At 37.1% G+C, this 16,215-nt stretch overlaps 1 protein-coding gene and 1 long non-coding RNA gene across 2 annotated transcripts; one reads left to right on the forward strand and one right to left on the reverse strand.

The window, feature by feature from the left end:
* Nucleotides 1-239: 239 nt before the first annotated feature.
* Nucleotides 240-5,183, reverse strand: LOC140946758 (uncharacterized). Its single transcript, XR_012166858.1, has 3 exons — nucleotides 4,949-5,183; nucleotides 3,750-4,054; nucleotides 240-456 (listed from the first exon to the last, which is right to left on the reverse strand). It is a non-coding gene; the product is annotated as an uncharacterized lncRNA (long non-coding RNA).
* A 7,571-nt stretch (nucleotides 5,184-12,754) lies between these two features.
* Nucleotides 12,755-13,702, forward strand: LOC140946688 (uncharacterized). Its single transcript, XM_073395797.1, has one exon. It carries the CDS (start codon nucleotides 12,842-12,844, stop codon nucleotides 13,700-13,702), a length of 861 nt encoding a protein of 286 aa, XP_073251898.1. The 5' UTR covers nucleotides 12,755-12,841.
* The last annotated feature ends 2,513 nt before the right edge of the window (nucleotides 13,703-16,215 follow it).

A 16,215-nucleotide genomic window follows, 5' to 3' on the forward strand; every position in this document is an offset into this window, starting at 1 on the left:
CCATGGTGACACATGCTTAATTTGATAATCATATTAAACATGTTTCACTTATAGAATTCTGCGTCCATCTTAGATGAATGCAGTAAAAGTTGGCCGTAATAAAGTACAAACGACCATATCATCGGAGATTCCAATTCTGTCGTAGTATAGTTTTACCCCGTAGCCATTTTGATTTTTTTCTTAAATAGTACTGAAAACAATATTGGATCACTGTAATGTAGAACATGTAAATGATAAATAAATAAATAATGATTTGGGGGTAGCACATCCAGAAAGTGGTTCTTCATCTACCTGCATGATTCCTGGTCGAACTGGAATTTCTACATTGAAATATAGAGTTACATATTGAAATATAGTGGTACATTACCAAAACCATTAATTTTGTTGGTGCTCACAGTTCTTCATATCTTCAGGCTGAAAGTGGCTTTCATTGCAGGAACGAGTGATATCTTTACACTGTACAAGAACGAATAACAAACACAATGTAATCAGTTATGAGGTGCGATTTGTTCATGATTTCCTCGCTGTACAATTAGTTTATTTTTTATACACACATCTGAATCATTCTATGTTCATGTTTGCAGTAATATTAAATAAAACAATGTATTATTAAGGTACTTAATTACATTGTTTATTTATTTAAATATATTTTTTCTCATAAAAAACAGACCAGTGCTGACCTTAAACACTATTAAATAAATATATGGATGAAATATTGAATAAACATTAAATCTAACCTGAATAATGTCCCTGAGTTGAGACGCAGAGATTTGCATAGCTGAAGGGTAACCTCTACATGCTAAGCATATTTTCTATTTTTTTGGTTTTGTTCAACAAAAGTCCACAAAAGAAATTATGCCTTGTAGTAGGCCAAAAAATTAGATCTGAGATAATGAACTAAAAACTTATTTTTTTCTTTGTGGTTCTCTGTTAAGGTGATCCAGAAAGTATTCAAATTGACTTTTTCAATGCTAAAGCAGAAATACTAACCTTAGACCCTGGCTAAGAATGATTTGTGCTAGAGAAAGTTCAATTTATGCTAGTTGAAGCCTGGTTAAGGGTCTTAAAGTCATAATTGTGCTAATGGGCTTGCTGTTAGTTGTGTAGATAATATAGGGTTATAATAACAATGGCTTCACTTGACTACAATACTACCAGAATTTCTAATAATTCCCTGTAAGTTGACTATTTAAATGCAGGGATCGCGGAGAAATTAGAAGAATCAGTCTCCACAATCCTTGAATTACTAAAAAATCCTGGTAATCTGCAGTACAATGAAATAATTGTGCAAATGGTGTAATGACAAATAGTAACAATAATATTAATAATTATGCAAGGAAGCAATATTGCCAATTGTTGCAATTTTGGAGGCAAAAAATTTCAAAGTTAATATGATTTCCTGAATTTTTCCCATGGTACCTGCAGGCTGAAATGTAATAATAATATGCAAACCATGAAATTAATTATTATTTGTGTTTCAGTGCTTAAGTTTGAGATTGAAATTCCCTGATCAATATTTTTTTACCCCTAGATAGCATAAACAAATGAGGTTTAATCAAAGTTTATGAGGTTTCAGTTTTTAACTACTTCCTTTGCTTATTAATTTAAGAGCAACCCCGCAAAATGATCAATTTGCCTTGTGTGGAAAAACTAAATGTGAAACCAATTTTTCCCAGATCACTTGTCTAAATGAACAACTTTGCTCTTAACCTGGGAAAGGCAGAAGATGCCTGTCCTGTCCATGGAATTTTGGCAGCGAGGTGTTGATTGCTATATACTGGTACGATCAGTAATACTTAGCAATAATTATCATTGATAGAAATAAAAAACAAATTAATGACTAAAGGATATGTTCCCACCTAGCAAGACCCGTGATGTTAAACCAGATTCCAAAGAGCAGTTTAAAACTACAGGTTACCAGTTTTCAGCCAAAAATTGAATTCATTTAAGTTTCCGATTCAAATGGATGCAGACTGGTGTGTTAAGATATTTGCATTGTTTAAATTTCCTAGTAATTTGACTAATATTTTAAGGAAAACAAAATAATGGTAACCTCGATGTACTAAAGCAAGATAGTTACTATAGCTTATGGTTGGATTACAATATATTATTGTCCAGCATGTGTCCTGGAAACCATTTTTGTATTTTCAGACCACATCATGTAATTTTCCCTACCCTAGTTCTGGTATGAACTGTTGCCTTTAAAAGTTGGATGATAAAATAATGTATGGTATCCGACCCCAGTTCCAGAATGCACAAAATCTTACTCTGTTTCATACTTAAACATTTCGATAATCTGTATATATCTTTACATATAGCTTATGTCAGGGATTATTCGCTCACAAAGACCCGCACCCTCCTACTGAAATTTCCAGTGAAAGGCAAGATATTTCAGAGAAAAAAACATATAACATCTTATACAAGCCATCAGCTAGCTGACTTATCCAATTCATCATGATGAGCTAGGAACCTTTAGCTCTCAAGGAAGGCACAAGGACGTATCCATGGCAACCTGAAAGCAGCAACTTTAAAAAAAACAAAAACCTGTGCTTGAAGTGTGACCTAATTCCTTCCTTAAACTTAAGATTGTTTGACTCCCACTGTAGAATGCGGCAAAATAAATTATTTTGATGCCATGACTGGTTTTACCAATGAAATGATGTTCACGGAACAAACATAGAAATTTCATACTAATGACCTATCACCTATCTAGGTTGTGTTTCTGATAGGTTGTGCCGTGTAGGAAATTTGCCTCAAACAAAGTGAAGTAATTCCCAAATCTGGGTAGTGATATGTCATCAGTATAGAATTTCTACACTCCTTCCAGCTCAGACATTGTTTTGTGGCATCTCAAAATGTTGGCTAGTTTCTTTGGCAAACAAAAATACTGTTCAATGGAATCCTGTGGTGAAAATGTTAAACTTAAACTAACTGATTGAACAAACAAGTGCCAGGGAGCAATTTGCAAACTGAAAATCAAAACTTATCATTCCTTGACGGAATAATTGATTCATCCAATAAAACAAATCCTACAAGTACGGTAAATATAATGCTGATAAATGACACTTCCCAATGGCCTCTGTTTGTGCAATGGTGGCACACACACTGGAATTATTACTAATAAAAAAGTGGAATTTAACTTTAAGGTAATCAGTGAATTATATATTTCAGTTTGTCACATGACTGAAAAAGTGTCTAGATGCCAATTAGAAATAAAAGATTTTTGAACTTATTCCACCTGTTTTCATTAGGAGACTGGCGAAAATTAATTTTGCCTGGTAAAAGGCAAATATTTAATTTCTGTAAATTTCAGACTATTTTCTGGAACCCCTTACAATAATTAAAAGTAATTTCTGAAGGTTGCAAAAATTACTCGTTAAAAAAACACAGCAATTATAAGGAAGTTCTTTCAGTCATACAACAACTGTGTAGATTATGATTCATTGTTGTGTATTTTATGTGATATATAATATTTAAGTTCTATTGTGTGAATGGGGGTTGTGGAACAACAGCTGGGTGAAAAACCTCCCCGTATGTCCACTTGCTCCTAGGAGGAAAACCCCAGGCCAGCTGTACCCCACATTCAGGCCTCCCGGGCAGGGCCAAAAATTTTGACTTAGTTTTTATCATCAGGATTTAGATATTATTATTATTGCTATTATTTAAAGAGTATGATAATATTAAACTAAGATGTTTTAAAACAATTCTTTTACCATTTCTAGTCAATTAAAATATCATGCAATACAAACCAGATGTTGCAAGACTCTCCACAATCCACAGCCCAACTCTTGAACCAGGTACACATGATGTCTCACATCACTTGCCCTCTAATCCATCCTGGGTGATGTCATCCAGCAGCCAGCTCTAGTTTGCCCTGTCCATTGCCTAGCCAGCTGTCTTGTTTTCCCTCCAGTCCGTCCTCTCCATTATCCAGTTGCCTTGTACTAGGTGTATGTTATGTCATCCAGCCAGTTGATTTGTCTCCATCTAGTGTCCAACACTGTGTGCCCATTAATGTAACCTTCTCTCAGTCTACCATGCTTGTAGTTGCTTCCTGTTGGACAAGAAAGAAAATTCATATTACATGAATATTTACATTTAAAGGTAAATTTCAATAATAAGTGCTTCTACCGAAAGATGGATTCTGCATGACATGCAAAAGCAAAGAGAGAGAATGTTTTGAAGAAGAATTATTATTTGATTATTTTAAGGAGTCAGTATAGCAGAAAAAATCTGACTGGTATTGCATGATACTAGGTCTCAGCACGAGATTATATAATATTATAATAGAACATAAATAAAGTAAATGATAATTTCACAGCATCATTTTTAGACAAGTAACTAAAGAACAAATGGACATAGCCACAGTCAGCAACACTGACTAGGAAGTGAATGATAAAAAATGTGTTCCCAAAACTGTAATGTCCGCAAAAATTTTGTGTAATGTCCGCAACACAAACTTTTGTTTGTAGAATCACTGGAACAAGGTTGCATGGAATTTTTCTTTGACAGTTGAAAAATCTAATTAAAGAAAGTTACTTTAAAAAGTGGTTGTTTAAACCGTAATGTCCGCAACACACTTTCTTCAACTCATCCCTTCAAGGTCCTAAGAGCTAACCAAAGCATCCTTTTATTAGGTACAAAGGGAACGCTAATAATACTTTCTAGATATGTTTGAACACCCTTCATGAACATTTTGGCATCTAAATTGGGGTTTAAAATATTAATTTTAGTATCTGAACGTAATGTCCGCAACATGGAATTCACCCTTTGCTGAAAATGAAAAGCAATAGGTACACGAACAGTCACGACCGTCGTAGAGAAAGAACGAGCGACCATTATCAAACTTTTACGTCTGCCAAACCTCATACATGTACTTCTCTGGTGGTCCCAAATGAAGTTAACCTTCAGTACTTCATGTGCAAGCTTTAAATATTAACAGACTTACCGAGTCAGCTTCTCCTTGGCTCGACTAATCCTGAAGGAAAGTTCATCGACGAATAAACAATGCGTCAAAAGATTGCAGTGATGTTGAAAACGCCAGTTTCTCGCACCTTTTTCGTGTTAAGACTGTTTCCTCGATTCTTCAGTTCTTCCTTTTTGTGTCAGATGGTTTCATCGTTATTTTTTTACGTAAAACACAACAACTTCGGCAAATATTGTGAGACAGGACAAGCCAAATCAAAGTTTCGCTTTATGGTGAAATAAAAGTGGTTTGACTAAAAGGGTAATTAAAACCAGTTTTGGTTGTCGCGCGCGATATTCATTGTCAAATCTCATTGGTAGTTCATCGTTCATCAAGTTTTCTATTGGTTAACCAGTATTTTTTTCCACAAAAAAATGTAGAAGAGATGTGGCGTGGAAAACTTTCGCACGTACGGAGTAACACTACATTCTCGCGTGTGGAATCAGTAATTCTGAGAATTCATAAAATATAATAATTAAAAACGTGGGTGACAAAAATGCAAGAAGACAAACACCGCTATTTTCATATAGCAAGTATAACTTTATTGCAGGAAAGCTACCTCGGATATATTAAAACTCCTTTTTCACGGGGTAGAAATTCAATAAATTTTGAAACATTTTTCTTTACTTTTCTCCTTCTTCCCACACTTCAAGCATGGCGTCTATATATCAGTATAGTTGTATTTTGCTTGTGTTGTGTATGATTTCACAGAGCATGCAGAAGGGACGTTTTCACGTGCCATGCTATTTATTCACCAGACGGAAAAGCAGAACAAAAGTATCTTGTGTTAATTAATGCTTTCGTTCGCTACCCGACTACAAATAGCTTTTCAAACTCTTTACTGTATTAGTTCAACGTGTTGAAGTCTTGAAGCTTGGAGCAGTGCGGGAAACGAAAAGATAAAGGTATGAACTTTAAAATTCCTATTGGTAAAAAACCCTAGTGTAGGATGACTTTCATAGCAATGAAGTTCGGCTTTGAAACGCCGGCAGTAAAACAGCATTGTCGTGCTTCGAAATCAGAGATTGAATGTTCATTTGTGGCTAATAAAGGCTTCATTATGTTCTTGTACTGATAAGAATTTGCAAAGTATAAAAGCGTATGAAATTGTTGCTCAAGTTGGGCTAGCATTTTTTTTATGACAGAACTTTCTCGTGACTTTTTTGTACATGAAGAAGAGAATCCACTATGTACCCCTGTGAGATAGTTGCACATTCACAACATCAGCAGCGTTTTTGCCAAGTTAAAAAATTCTATCGTGAAGCTAAACCTCAATGAAACGCGCTCCCTAAATAGCATTCATTTAGAAAAGTACTTGAGGATGCTGAGTGCCGCCTTTCTGTTTAAAAGTTAATCGCATAAATAGGATACCGAGCCGTAACTATAATGCAGCTAAGTGGGTAAATGAATCAAAAGTATGTGAAATGTTTGTATGCAGAAGCTAAGAATAACTCCAGAAAGTCGTCCGCAGAGTTATAGAGGAAAAAATGGACATCTTTTATATCGGAGAATGGTTATATAAGGCCCCGTTCAAAAGTTTTATTCCACATGTGCTGAATCTAATACAAATGGGGGAGAACCATCAATTTTTCTCATTGGTGATTAAATTCGTCCAAATGTTTGAACCGACAGTCGTTCAGCAAAGAAAGAAAAAGTTTTTTGCTCTTTTATTCTGGAGAAAACTTTTCAACTTTTCCGAGGATGTCGCCTCCTGAAAAAGTATCTCAGGGGGGCTGTGGGGTCAATTCACAGCTAAGTTATACAATCATGGAAAAGAGGACGTCGACCATTGTCTTAATTACGTTGTGTTCCTGATTTGCTCTTACTACTAAATCAGTATTGAGATATTCATGGTTTATGGCTCGGACACTCGCAGTTCACGAGAAGTGACAAGTGCTTGAAGTCAAGAGTGATGCACGTGCAAAGTTTTTTTTGCTCAATACGCCACTTCCACATTTCCCATAATGCACCTTATTTGACCCCAAATTTTGCATAACCTTTGTTTTCTATTTCCCTGAGTATTACAGGAATCTTGCAATGATATGAGTGAAAACCGGAGAAGTTTGGGACCATTTAAACTGAAACCTCAATAAAGCCCTTGGCTTGGCACCATATATTTCTTGTAGGGAAATTCTCGTCACTAACTTGAAGACTGAGAAATGGAATGAACTTGTGACTGGTATATTATACACCTATCAATGGTTTGCCCAAGGATGGGGGGTGGGGTGGTGGTGGCGGGGGGCAACCCACGGGAATTGGACTCACTGAACGCATTGACATCCTGAACGTGCCAAGGGTGGGAAATTTGACTCGGCCGCCATCTTGGAAAGTGGAGGACCAGGGAATGAAGGATAAGAGGTCTCCCCATCTTTGAAAATGCCCAGTAGTCATTGGACATCCAGATCCTGAGATAAGGAGTGGGGGAGGGTCTCCAAAAAGATTTCTTCGGCCCTTCGGGCCTCAAGTTTGGTCTAAAAATAAGGGGCGCCCCCTCCCCTGGATCCACCACTGTTGTAGTTTTGAGTTTCATTTTATTTTCTTACCTTTTGCTCGATTTCTGGTATACTTAGGCTTGATAGCCTTATAAATAGTAATCATAATGTACAAACATGAAGTCATTTGCTTCGAAGACACTAAACTTACTCAAGATAATGTGCCATACATATGGTTACCCGTAAGACATAAGTTTATTTTTGTTAAGAGTACAAAATGTTAAGCTTACTAAGGACTTAAAAGTCCCTGTTAAAGCTTTAAGAATTTTCAGTGAAACATTAATGCCAGTTCTAAAGCATTGAACAAATCCACCACAATTTGCTGGGAAGAAAACAACCTTCTGCAAAGTTAGCTGGTAAAGCTGATGCAAGGTTCTGTAATCACCTTGGAAATCCTAAATGAAGTCTTCAGCGATGTCCCCCATACATTTGAAATAGAAGAATCCATGGTGTCATTTGCTTCGCCAAGATTAACACATAAGTACCCTTAGAAGACAGTTGCTAGTTTTCCAGACGGGAGGAAGGTGGCTGGTTATAAACAAAAAAAAAATTAATGCCTCGTTTACTAAGTAAACTTAAACAGTTAAAGAGCCTGTTCTAGTCTTCCATGCCAAATACTAGTAATGAGAGACAACTGGGGACGAGTCAGGTTTTGACCTTTAACCAAAAGTAGGTTGGGTTTGATCGTCCGGGTGAACGTAATCCTGAATAAGACTGTTGTTGTTGATAGAAAGATGGGAAAATGTCTCACACAGGAGTCTAGGGAAATTGCTGTGCATGCTTTTATAACATCTAAACTAGACTATTGTAATTCCTTGCTCTATGGCTGTAGAAAAGTGCAGTTGAAGAAGCCTCGATATGTTCAGAACACTGCTGCCAGAATCGTTACTCAGACTTGTAAATTTGATCACATTGCGCCTGTTTTATTTAACCTTCACTGGTTTCTTGTTAGTTATCGTATTGTTTTTAAAATTCTCTTGCTAGTTTTCAAATAACTTATAACCTTTCACCTAGCAATCTGGCAGACAGACTTAGTTATCAATCGCATTCCAGGAACTTAGGTCTGCATCTAAGCAGCTGTTAGAACAACCTTGATCATTCATGAAAACTTATGGGGACAAGGCTTTTTCAGTGTGTGCCCCTAAACTGTGGAATTCGCTACCACTGGATTTGCGCAAGTCACCATCTTTAACTGGTTTTAAGAAAGGATTGAAAACATGTCTTTTTAGGCAATTTTTAGAGAGTGGTCATTGTTTTTGTAAAATGATTTTAAGACGTGTAATATATATGGATTGTAAATAGATTTTTAATATTTTTGACCCCGCAGGGATTTCGCCCAGAAGGCGCAATCCCAAGAGGCAATCTAGTAACTCGTGCGCATATTAAGGAAAGTACTTACAGTTGAAATATACAGTCAGTATGCCAGAAAAAAATGCTTGAACAGAGGCCACGAGGAATCGGTAGGTAATGACGACGTTTCTATTGTTTCTACTGCTTGTACGAAACGGTTAGGATGAAGTAAAGACAGAAAATCCCAAAGGGATCACTTAGGGAGATTTTATGACATTTATTGTCATAGTCATACTTCGATACTCTTTTGCGTTACGTGTAATCAGTGACATTCTGTGGAGCAGTTTTTTTTAAAGTTATGGACCAAAAGACACTCGTTAAGCGCAGATGAAGTTATCTAGCTCTTAATAACCGAGCGGGAGGTCTGTATGGGAGAATCTTCACCCCGCCAAGGTCGCCAGTAGTGAGGTCTGTACCAGTGACCAAGGTCAAGATTCTCCCAATTACAGACCGACCTAGCTTGGTTAATAAGATGTTTATTATATGGCCAAACAAGAAAGCAAAGAAACAAAAACATAAATAGTTTTATTTGCTTCCCTGCGCAGGCTCAAGCATTCAGCTGACTTTCTTCTGTCACTGGTCTCCAGTCCAAACGGGACAAAAATAATGTATCGGTCAAATCGAAGCTTCAACATCCCCCCCAGGCATTTGACTATTTTGAAAATTATTGTTCAAATTCCCCCCTACCCGGGCCAAAACGCCGTTCAAATGTCCCACACTAGGGTCCATTCAGGTGATCAAATGCCCCCACCCCAGGGACATTTCACAGGCAAATAAATGACGGAAGGACGTCAGAAACGTCTTCAATTGTCGAACAAAATCTTTATAAATACAGCAAATAATCCGCATTCAGTATAAAAAAAAATGGGAAACACTGTTAGCGTATTTACTAAGAACAAAAGTCTCGTGCATCATCGCTCACTTGAATAGCCGGTATAGGTATTGTAATTCATTATAAACACAACTTAATACATTCATTTATTCAAAGCCTGAATCCAATATTAAAAATATCAAAATTTAAATATCTTCAAATACGGCACAAAACTCGTAACCAATTGGCCTCAAAGGCACAATCTTTTCCATGAAAATCCTCTAACACCACGTCCCCCACGACAGCTCGCCACGCCAGGGATTTCACATGAAATTGAGGGTGCAGTTCAAATTCCCCACCCCCTGGAGGACTCTGATAATCAAATTCTCTTCTCCCGGGATGGCAAAGGTGTCAAATGCCCATCAGAAGGGGGGGGGGGAGATGTTGAAGTTTCGATTTGACCGACACATAACTGTTCAAAGTCCCGCTTTTGCACAAACTTCGTCAATGAATGAAGACAAAATTTTTCATACTGGCTCAATGAAAAAGCTTGTGGTTGAAACAACAATATATGAAAAGTGACCAAACGTGCAACTGCAATGTAAGTAATGCCTGTTTGTGTCTCGATCGCTCAGCAATCAGTTCTCATTCGGCCTTGAGATCTTTGACTGATCACCACAGAAAATTAAAACGATGATGTTGAATGTGCAGCCTTCGAACTTGTCAATATGTGCTTCGGCAAAAATTGCCTGAGGCTGGATTTGTTGGAATGTGAAGACATTTTGCTGTGTTGTAGTGGAGGTACTGACTTTATGCGTTTAAATCGCTCTTAGTCCTGTATCGAGTGTTATTTGATTTCTGCTCCTGCAAAAATTTCTCATTTCGACTTCAACTTTGCTCATAGCTTCCTCGGCAGGACTCAAATTTGCCAGCGTTTGCTCGTTTTATTTACCTGCTTCCTCGTGAAGGTCCAATTTTTTCATATTCTTTGTTTGTATCTTTTTGAGGACAACAAGATCGTTCTGCGGTCAAGATCGATTTTAGCCAATTAAATTCTTGGATTTGTTTGTTTCCAGTCCTTTTGAGACATGGCCATATAAATGGTGCGCATAACCGTGTTTAGTAAAATTCAACTAGTGGTCTATTATCAATGCTGCACTCTGATTGGTTGAGCTACTACTAGGCTTTATGTTATAGTCCACTAACAGCAAAAAGCGCCTGCTTTACGGCAAAAAAAGATTAAAGTCTAGCTTTAACTATAGCTAATGTCGTTTTTTTGCGATATTTTTGACCAATTAGTTGGATTTTACTAAAACGATATTATTTCTCTCGCCTTCATGGCGTCTGAGTCAATAGCCCATGAGGCCAATTGACTCAGAGCCCATTTGGGCTCGAGAAATAATTGTTAAATATATAAACACTTGGAGAGTTTGCCAGACACGGGAGTTCACAAATCTTTGATTGGAAACCTTGCCAGACACTCTTTTTCTGTCTTTGACCGGAATAAGACTCAGCCCCAGACAAGCAAGACAAGTGAACAATGGATAGCTTATCACTAGCAGAACGATGGATGATTACACAAATTCGCGGACAATCAAATTCTGTGCTGACTTATTCCCTGCTCACAGATGTCCTTCCGCTAGAAAGTTTAAAGTAAGACTAGAATGCGTGAGCGTGAATTGATCAAACACCTTTTTAATTTCTAGGGCTTCCTTTCTCGCAAATAGAATGAACTGAATGTAAAAAGCGAAAGAGAAATAGCGAAAAATTCAACTTCTAATTAAATCATTTCTTATGGTTCAGAAAAAACTATTCTCAAAACTGAGAATGTTTTAATCAAAGCTGTGTAAATCGAACTGAAACCATGCATGGAACCTTGCATTTCCTGTATTTATCTCACCTTTTGTATGGAATATTGTGAGATCTTTATTATGAATCGGTATATTTCAAAGAGCTACACAACGAGCAAGAATACTATTGACTGACAATATACAGAGCGGGGGCAGCTGTAGTGTGAACTATTACTAGTTTATTCCAATATGCTTATGATATGTAATTTTTTTTCATTTTTTCCCCTTTTTACATTGTAAAGCGCCACAAGCTCAGGATGTGCGTGTTATTATTACAGTTACTGACGTTTCGACAACCTGTGTGGTATTCATCGTCAGAGTCAACATGAGTTGTATCACGTTACTTGATGGTATTATACACCGGTTATTGACCTAATTGGTCAATTTTGTTGTGATCTTATTGGTCGTCTGTCCGTTAAGCCATGATGGATGTAACTGGCTATGAAGACTCATAATGTAATTGGTGCGTTTTGATGCGTCTATTGTCACAGTTAAACAGTCATCTATTGTTAGTTGTCCAGTCGTTCTCTCCTAGTTAGTTTTGCTTGATTTTGTCAATAAGTCGTTTGTATAACTGTTGACTATGATTCAGAGGCATTTGTTCTAAGTTAGTAAACCAGCTTTCTAAAGTGAGTCATTGATAGTAGTGTGTAGAATAAGTAATACAAGTCTTCAACTAACTATGAGAGAACGACTGGACAACTGACAATTTGACTAACAATAGAGGACTGTTTAACTGTGACAATAGACGGATCGAAACACACTAGTTAAATTATGTGTCCTTCACAGTTTTAGGTTTGTAGGTTTGACTCCCGGGGGGGGCACTTTAGGAATTTCTGGGTGGGGATGTGCCGCTGGGAGCCTGAAACCCTTAACCTTTACCAGAGCTAGTTCAGCTGAATCTTGCTACCCTATACTAGAGTAAACTCCCCAAATCCCCCTATCCTAGAGTAGCTGTGTACCTAGTCTAGATAAAATCTTTAACCAACTGATCAGTTTCCTGAAAAATGATACCCTATACTAGAGTAAACTCCCCAAATCCCCCTATCCTAGAGTAGCTGTGTACCTAGTCTAGATAAAATCTTCAACCAACTGATCAGTTTCCTGAAAAATGATACCCTATTCTAGAGCCAAACGCTCTGATTTATATACCCTATCCTAGAGTAAACTGCTTGAAAACCATACCCTTCACAGCGGCACATACCTATATAGCCCATATATGGCAGTACCCCCCCCCCGGGGTTTGACTTTGACTAATAATGATTCATTTTTCTGACAACAGGAACTCTTAGAAGAACTAGCTCAATACCCTTCAAGTGTTTTAACCAAGCAGGGCAGCCCAGGGCACACGAAACACACAACGCTGGGAAAAATGAATGAATGTAAAGAGTGTGGCAAGTGTTTTAGCGTACCAGGAAGCTTAAAGAGGCATAACAGAGTTCACACTCGGGAAAAGCCTTATCAATGTAAACAGTGTGGCAAGTGTTTTAGCGAAGCAGGAAACTTAAAAACACATAACAGAATTCACACTGGGGAAAAGCCTTATGAATGTAAACAGTGTGGCAAGTGTTTTAGACAAGCAGGTGGCTTAAAGGAACATAACAGAGTTCATACTCGGGAAAAGCCTTATCAATGTAAACAGTGTGGCAAGTGTTTTAGCGAAGCAGGAAACTTAAAAACACACAACAGAGTTCACACTGGGGAAAAGCCTTATGAATGTAAACAGTGTGGCAAGTGTTTTAGCGTACCAGGAAGCTTAAAGAATCATATCAGAGTTCACTCTGGGGAAAAGCCTTATCAATGTAAACAGTGTGGCAAGTGTTTTAGCGAAGTAGGAAACTTAAAAAGACATGACAGAGTTCACACTGGGGAAAAACCTTATAAATGTAAACAGTGTGGCAAGTGTTTTAGCCAAGCAAAAAGCTTAAAGGAACATAACAGAGTTAACACTGTGGAAAAGCCTTATCAATGTAAACAGGGTGGCAAGTGTTTTAGCACCGCAGGAAACTTGAAAAAACATAACAGAGTTCACTCTGGGGAAAAGCCTCATAAATGTAAATATACTCAGGTAACGTCACCTAAATATTCCCAGAGAAATGGCTGTCTGTCTAAACCATCAGCAGTTATTGAGAAACACAGTTGTTGGATTTGTCAAGAGGAGATGAGTAGTGAAAAAGCTCTTCTTCAGCATTATGACAATCATATGACATATATATGTGAAGCTGATTCTTAAGTTAATAAAAGTACTTTCTGTTCAATAAAGTTTTCCTTTGTTTAATTCACAGGAAAAAATAACGGATTCCCTATTTTGGATATTTTAGGGTATTCAAAGAATACCCATAAAAATCCCAAATTTGGCAAAGTGAGACAAGTCTCAACCAGGGAATTCCCAACCAAGTTCCCTGATTGGGACTTGTCTCACTCTTCCAAATTTGGGATTTTTGTGGGTATTCTTTAAATATCCCAAAATATCCAAAAATGGGAATCCGTTATTTTTTCCTGTGATTTAGTTCCAGTTTTTTCGTCACAATAGTTTTTACGTTTCCGTGTTTAAACGGCTAGTTTTTTGTTTAAACTGAAGGATCAAAATTAATATAACATGAAATATGGCTCTCCATTAAAAACCACAGTATTTTCAAATTACAGTAAAAAATAAAAAATATTTTTTGGAGAAATCAGTAACTGCCAAAACTATTGACATAGCCGTTACGTAATGTCCATGAAATTTAAAAGATTTTTTTTCTCTCAAAGCTGTTGTCTGCCTGATGCAAAAAATAACAAAAATGCTTTTTTATTTGACCAAGTAATATACATCTGTGGTAACAAAACCAATCAGTTCCAAAGGGCCACACAAGAAATTTGACGTTAAATTTGTCATACTTCATGGATGTTACTTTCATGGATGTTACATTATGACAACAACAAAATTAGGAAGCTCACTAATAATTGCCAAAAAAGCCTGGTTCTAATATTAATTTGTTATACAACAATAATATTCAGCATTGCTGAATATTATTATGGAGTTAAAGAGAGCACTTAGAATCTTATTGGAGACAATAGCAAATTATTATAAGGACAACATTATTAATCTGCATATACCACAGTCAACAGAAATGTCAAGTGTATTACTTGCTACATGTATTTCATCTATTGAAGTAAACATATCAAGTGGTCAATATAGCTCTGTGGAAACTTCTAAATTACCAATGCAACGGCGTCTAAAATTTGAGAATAATGTGGAACCCAAAGATACTCTAATTAATAGACCAAGTATCAAACATATATCCAGTTTTCATCACAATGCTGAGAAAGAGCTTGAAACAAGGCTTTTCTTTTAGAAACACCTTTTCTACCAGCAGCTTCTTTGAAGTTTTTAGATCATGAAACAAAAAAAGTACATGAAGATCAGCTTAAAGATGAGTCACAAACATTTACTTAGTGACTTATGTTTTTCATCAAAAAGGTGAAAATTTAAGGAAAAGATAAAGATTATTTCAAAACTAATGGCTAGTTTTCTAATGTTTGTGAGAAAGAAAGAAGGTATAGGGAATTTACATTTTTGACATCACTGATTTCTTTATCTTTTTTACACACTGTAACGTCCATGTTCCGGAATGTAACATCCATGGCACTGTTTTGTCACCAAGCAAAGAAGGCACATATCACAAAAGAAATATTTATCACTCTTTAATTGTGGTATCACTATCATTTGTTTTTAGTTATGCTTGCAGAATTCACAGGAATTTAATATTTAACATTTGCACTTAAGAACGTGGTTTCCTTGGTTGTAACATCTCTATGACAGCTTTATTTATTGCCCCCGCAGGGTTCCGGCCCAAAGGCCGGAACCCGAGGAGGCACCCTAATGTCCCCCGCGTAAAGAAAAAGTATCGTATAGTACTTGTACTGTATGCGAAAATTTTCTCGATTTGATGAAACTAGGTGCGCACGGTAGTCCCGGTTAATTTTCAGCTTGTGCGCCTGGCCCAGCAACCGCGCAAACTGGGTTTGGCAACAAGTCGCATTCGCCGAATTGTGTCAGGATTTCATGCCAAGCTAAAAGGTGAGTATGTCTTGTAGCACATCTATTTTCCGATTTCTTTTAATGAAAAAGCTATTTAGCAGTACTGGAATTGTTTGGTATTAAAGAACCGGTTAGTGTAAAACGCAGACTGCGGACTGCAAACTGCAGAGTGCGGACCAGGGGTAAAATGCAGACTGAGTGTAAAATGCAGATTGTAGACTAAGAGTAAAACGCAGGCTGGGGTAAAATGCAGACCGAGCATAAACTGTAGTCGTGGAAGGGTTTAAGGGCAAAAAAATCCCGCAAATACATGTAGACGAACACTTACTTGATGACATCTGCTCTCACAAATCCATTCCTTTCTTCTCTGGAACGTCGTCGTCGACCCGAAAACATAATCACAATCTTGAACCTTTTTTCCATCCAAGAGACTTCACGCTTTAACTTTTGATGCGAAGTTTTCGATATACGTGACCAGGGACCGTGAATTGGTACAACACCACTATGTTTACGTTTAAATGAAAGCTGCTGACCCAAAATACTGTAAAGGAAGAATTATGGCGATAAAAAAAGGGTAAGTCATTCCAACAACAAAGAAAGATGTTCTGCAGGAAATTTGGATGACCTTCTATGAAAGTATTGCAAATCAAGGTACGCAGACTTAAGCTGTTTGGATGTTCATTGAAACTTCTGGCGAATGTGCAATTCACTTCGACTAGGAA

The sequence above is a fragment of the Porites lutea genome, chromosome 8, assembly GCF_958299795.1.
Source record: "Porites lutea chromosome 8, jaPorLute2.1, whole genome shotgun sequence".
Classification (NCBI taxonomy): Eukaryota; Metazoa; Cnidaria; class Anthozoa; order Scleractinia; family Poritidae; genus Porites; species Porites lutea.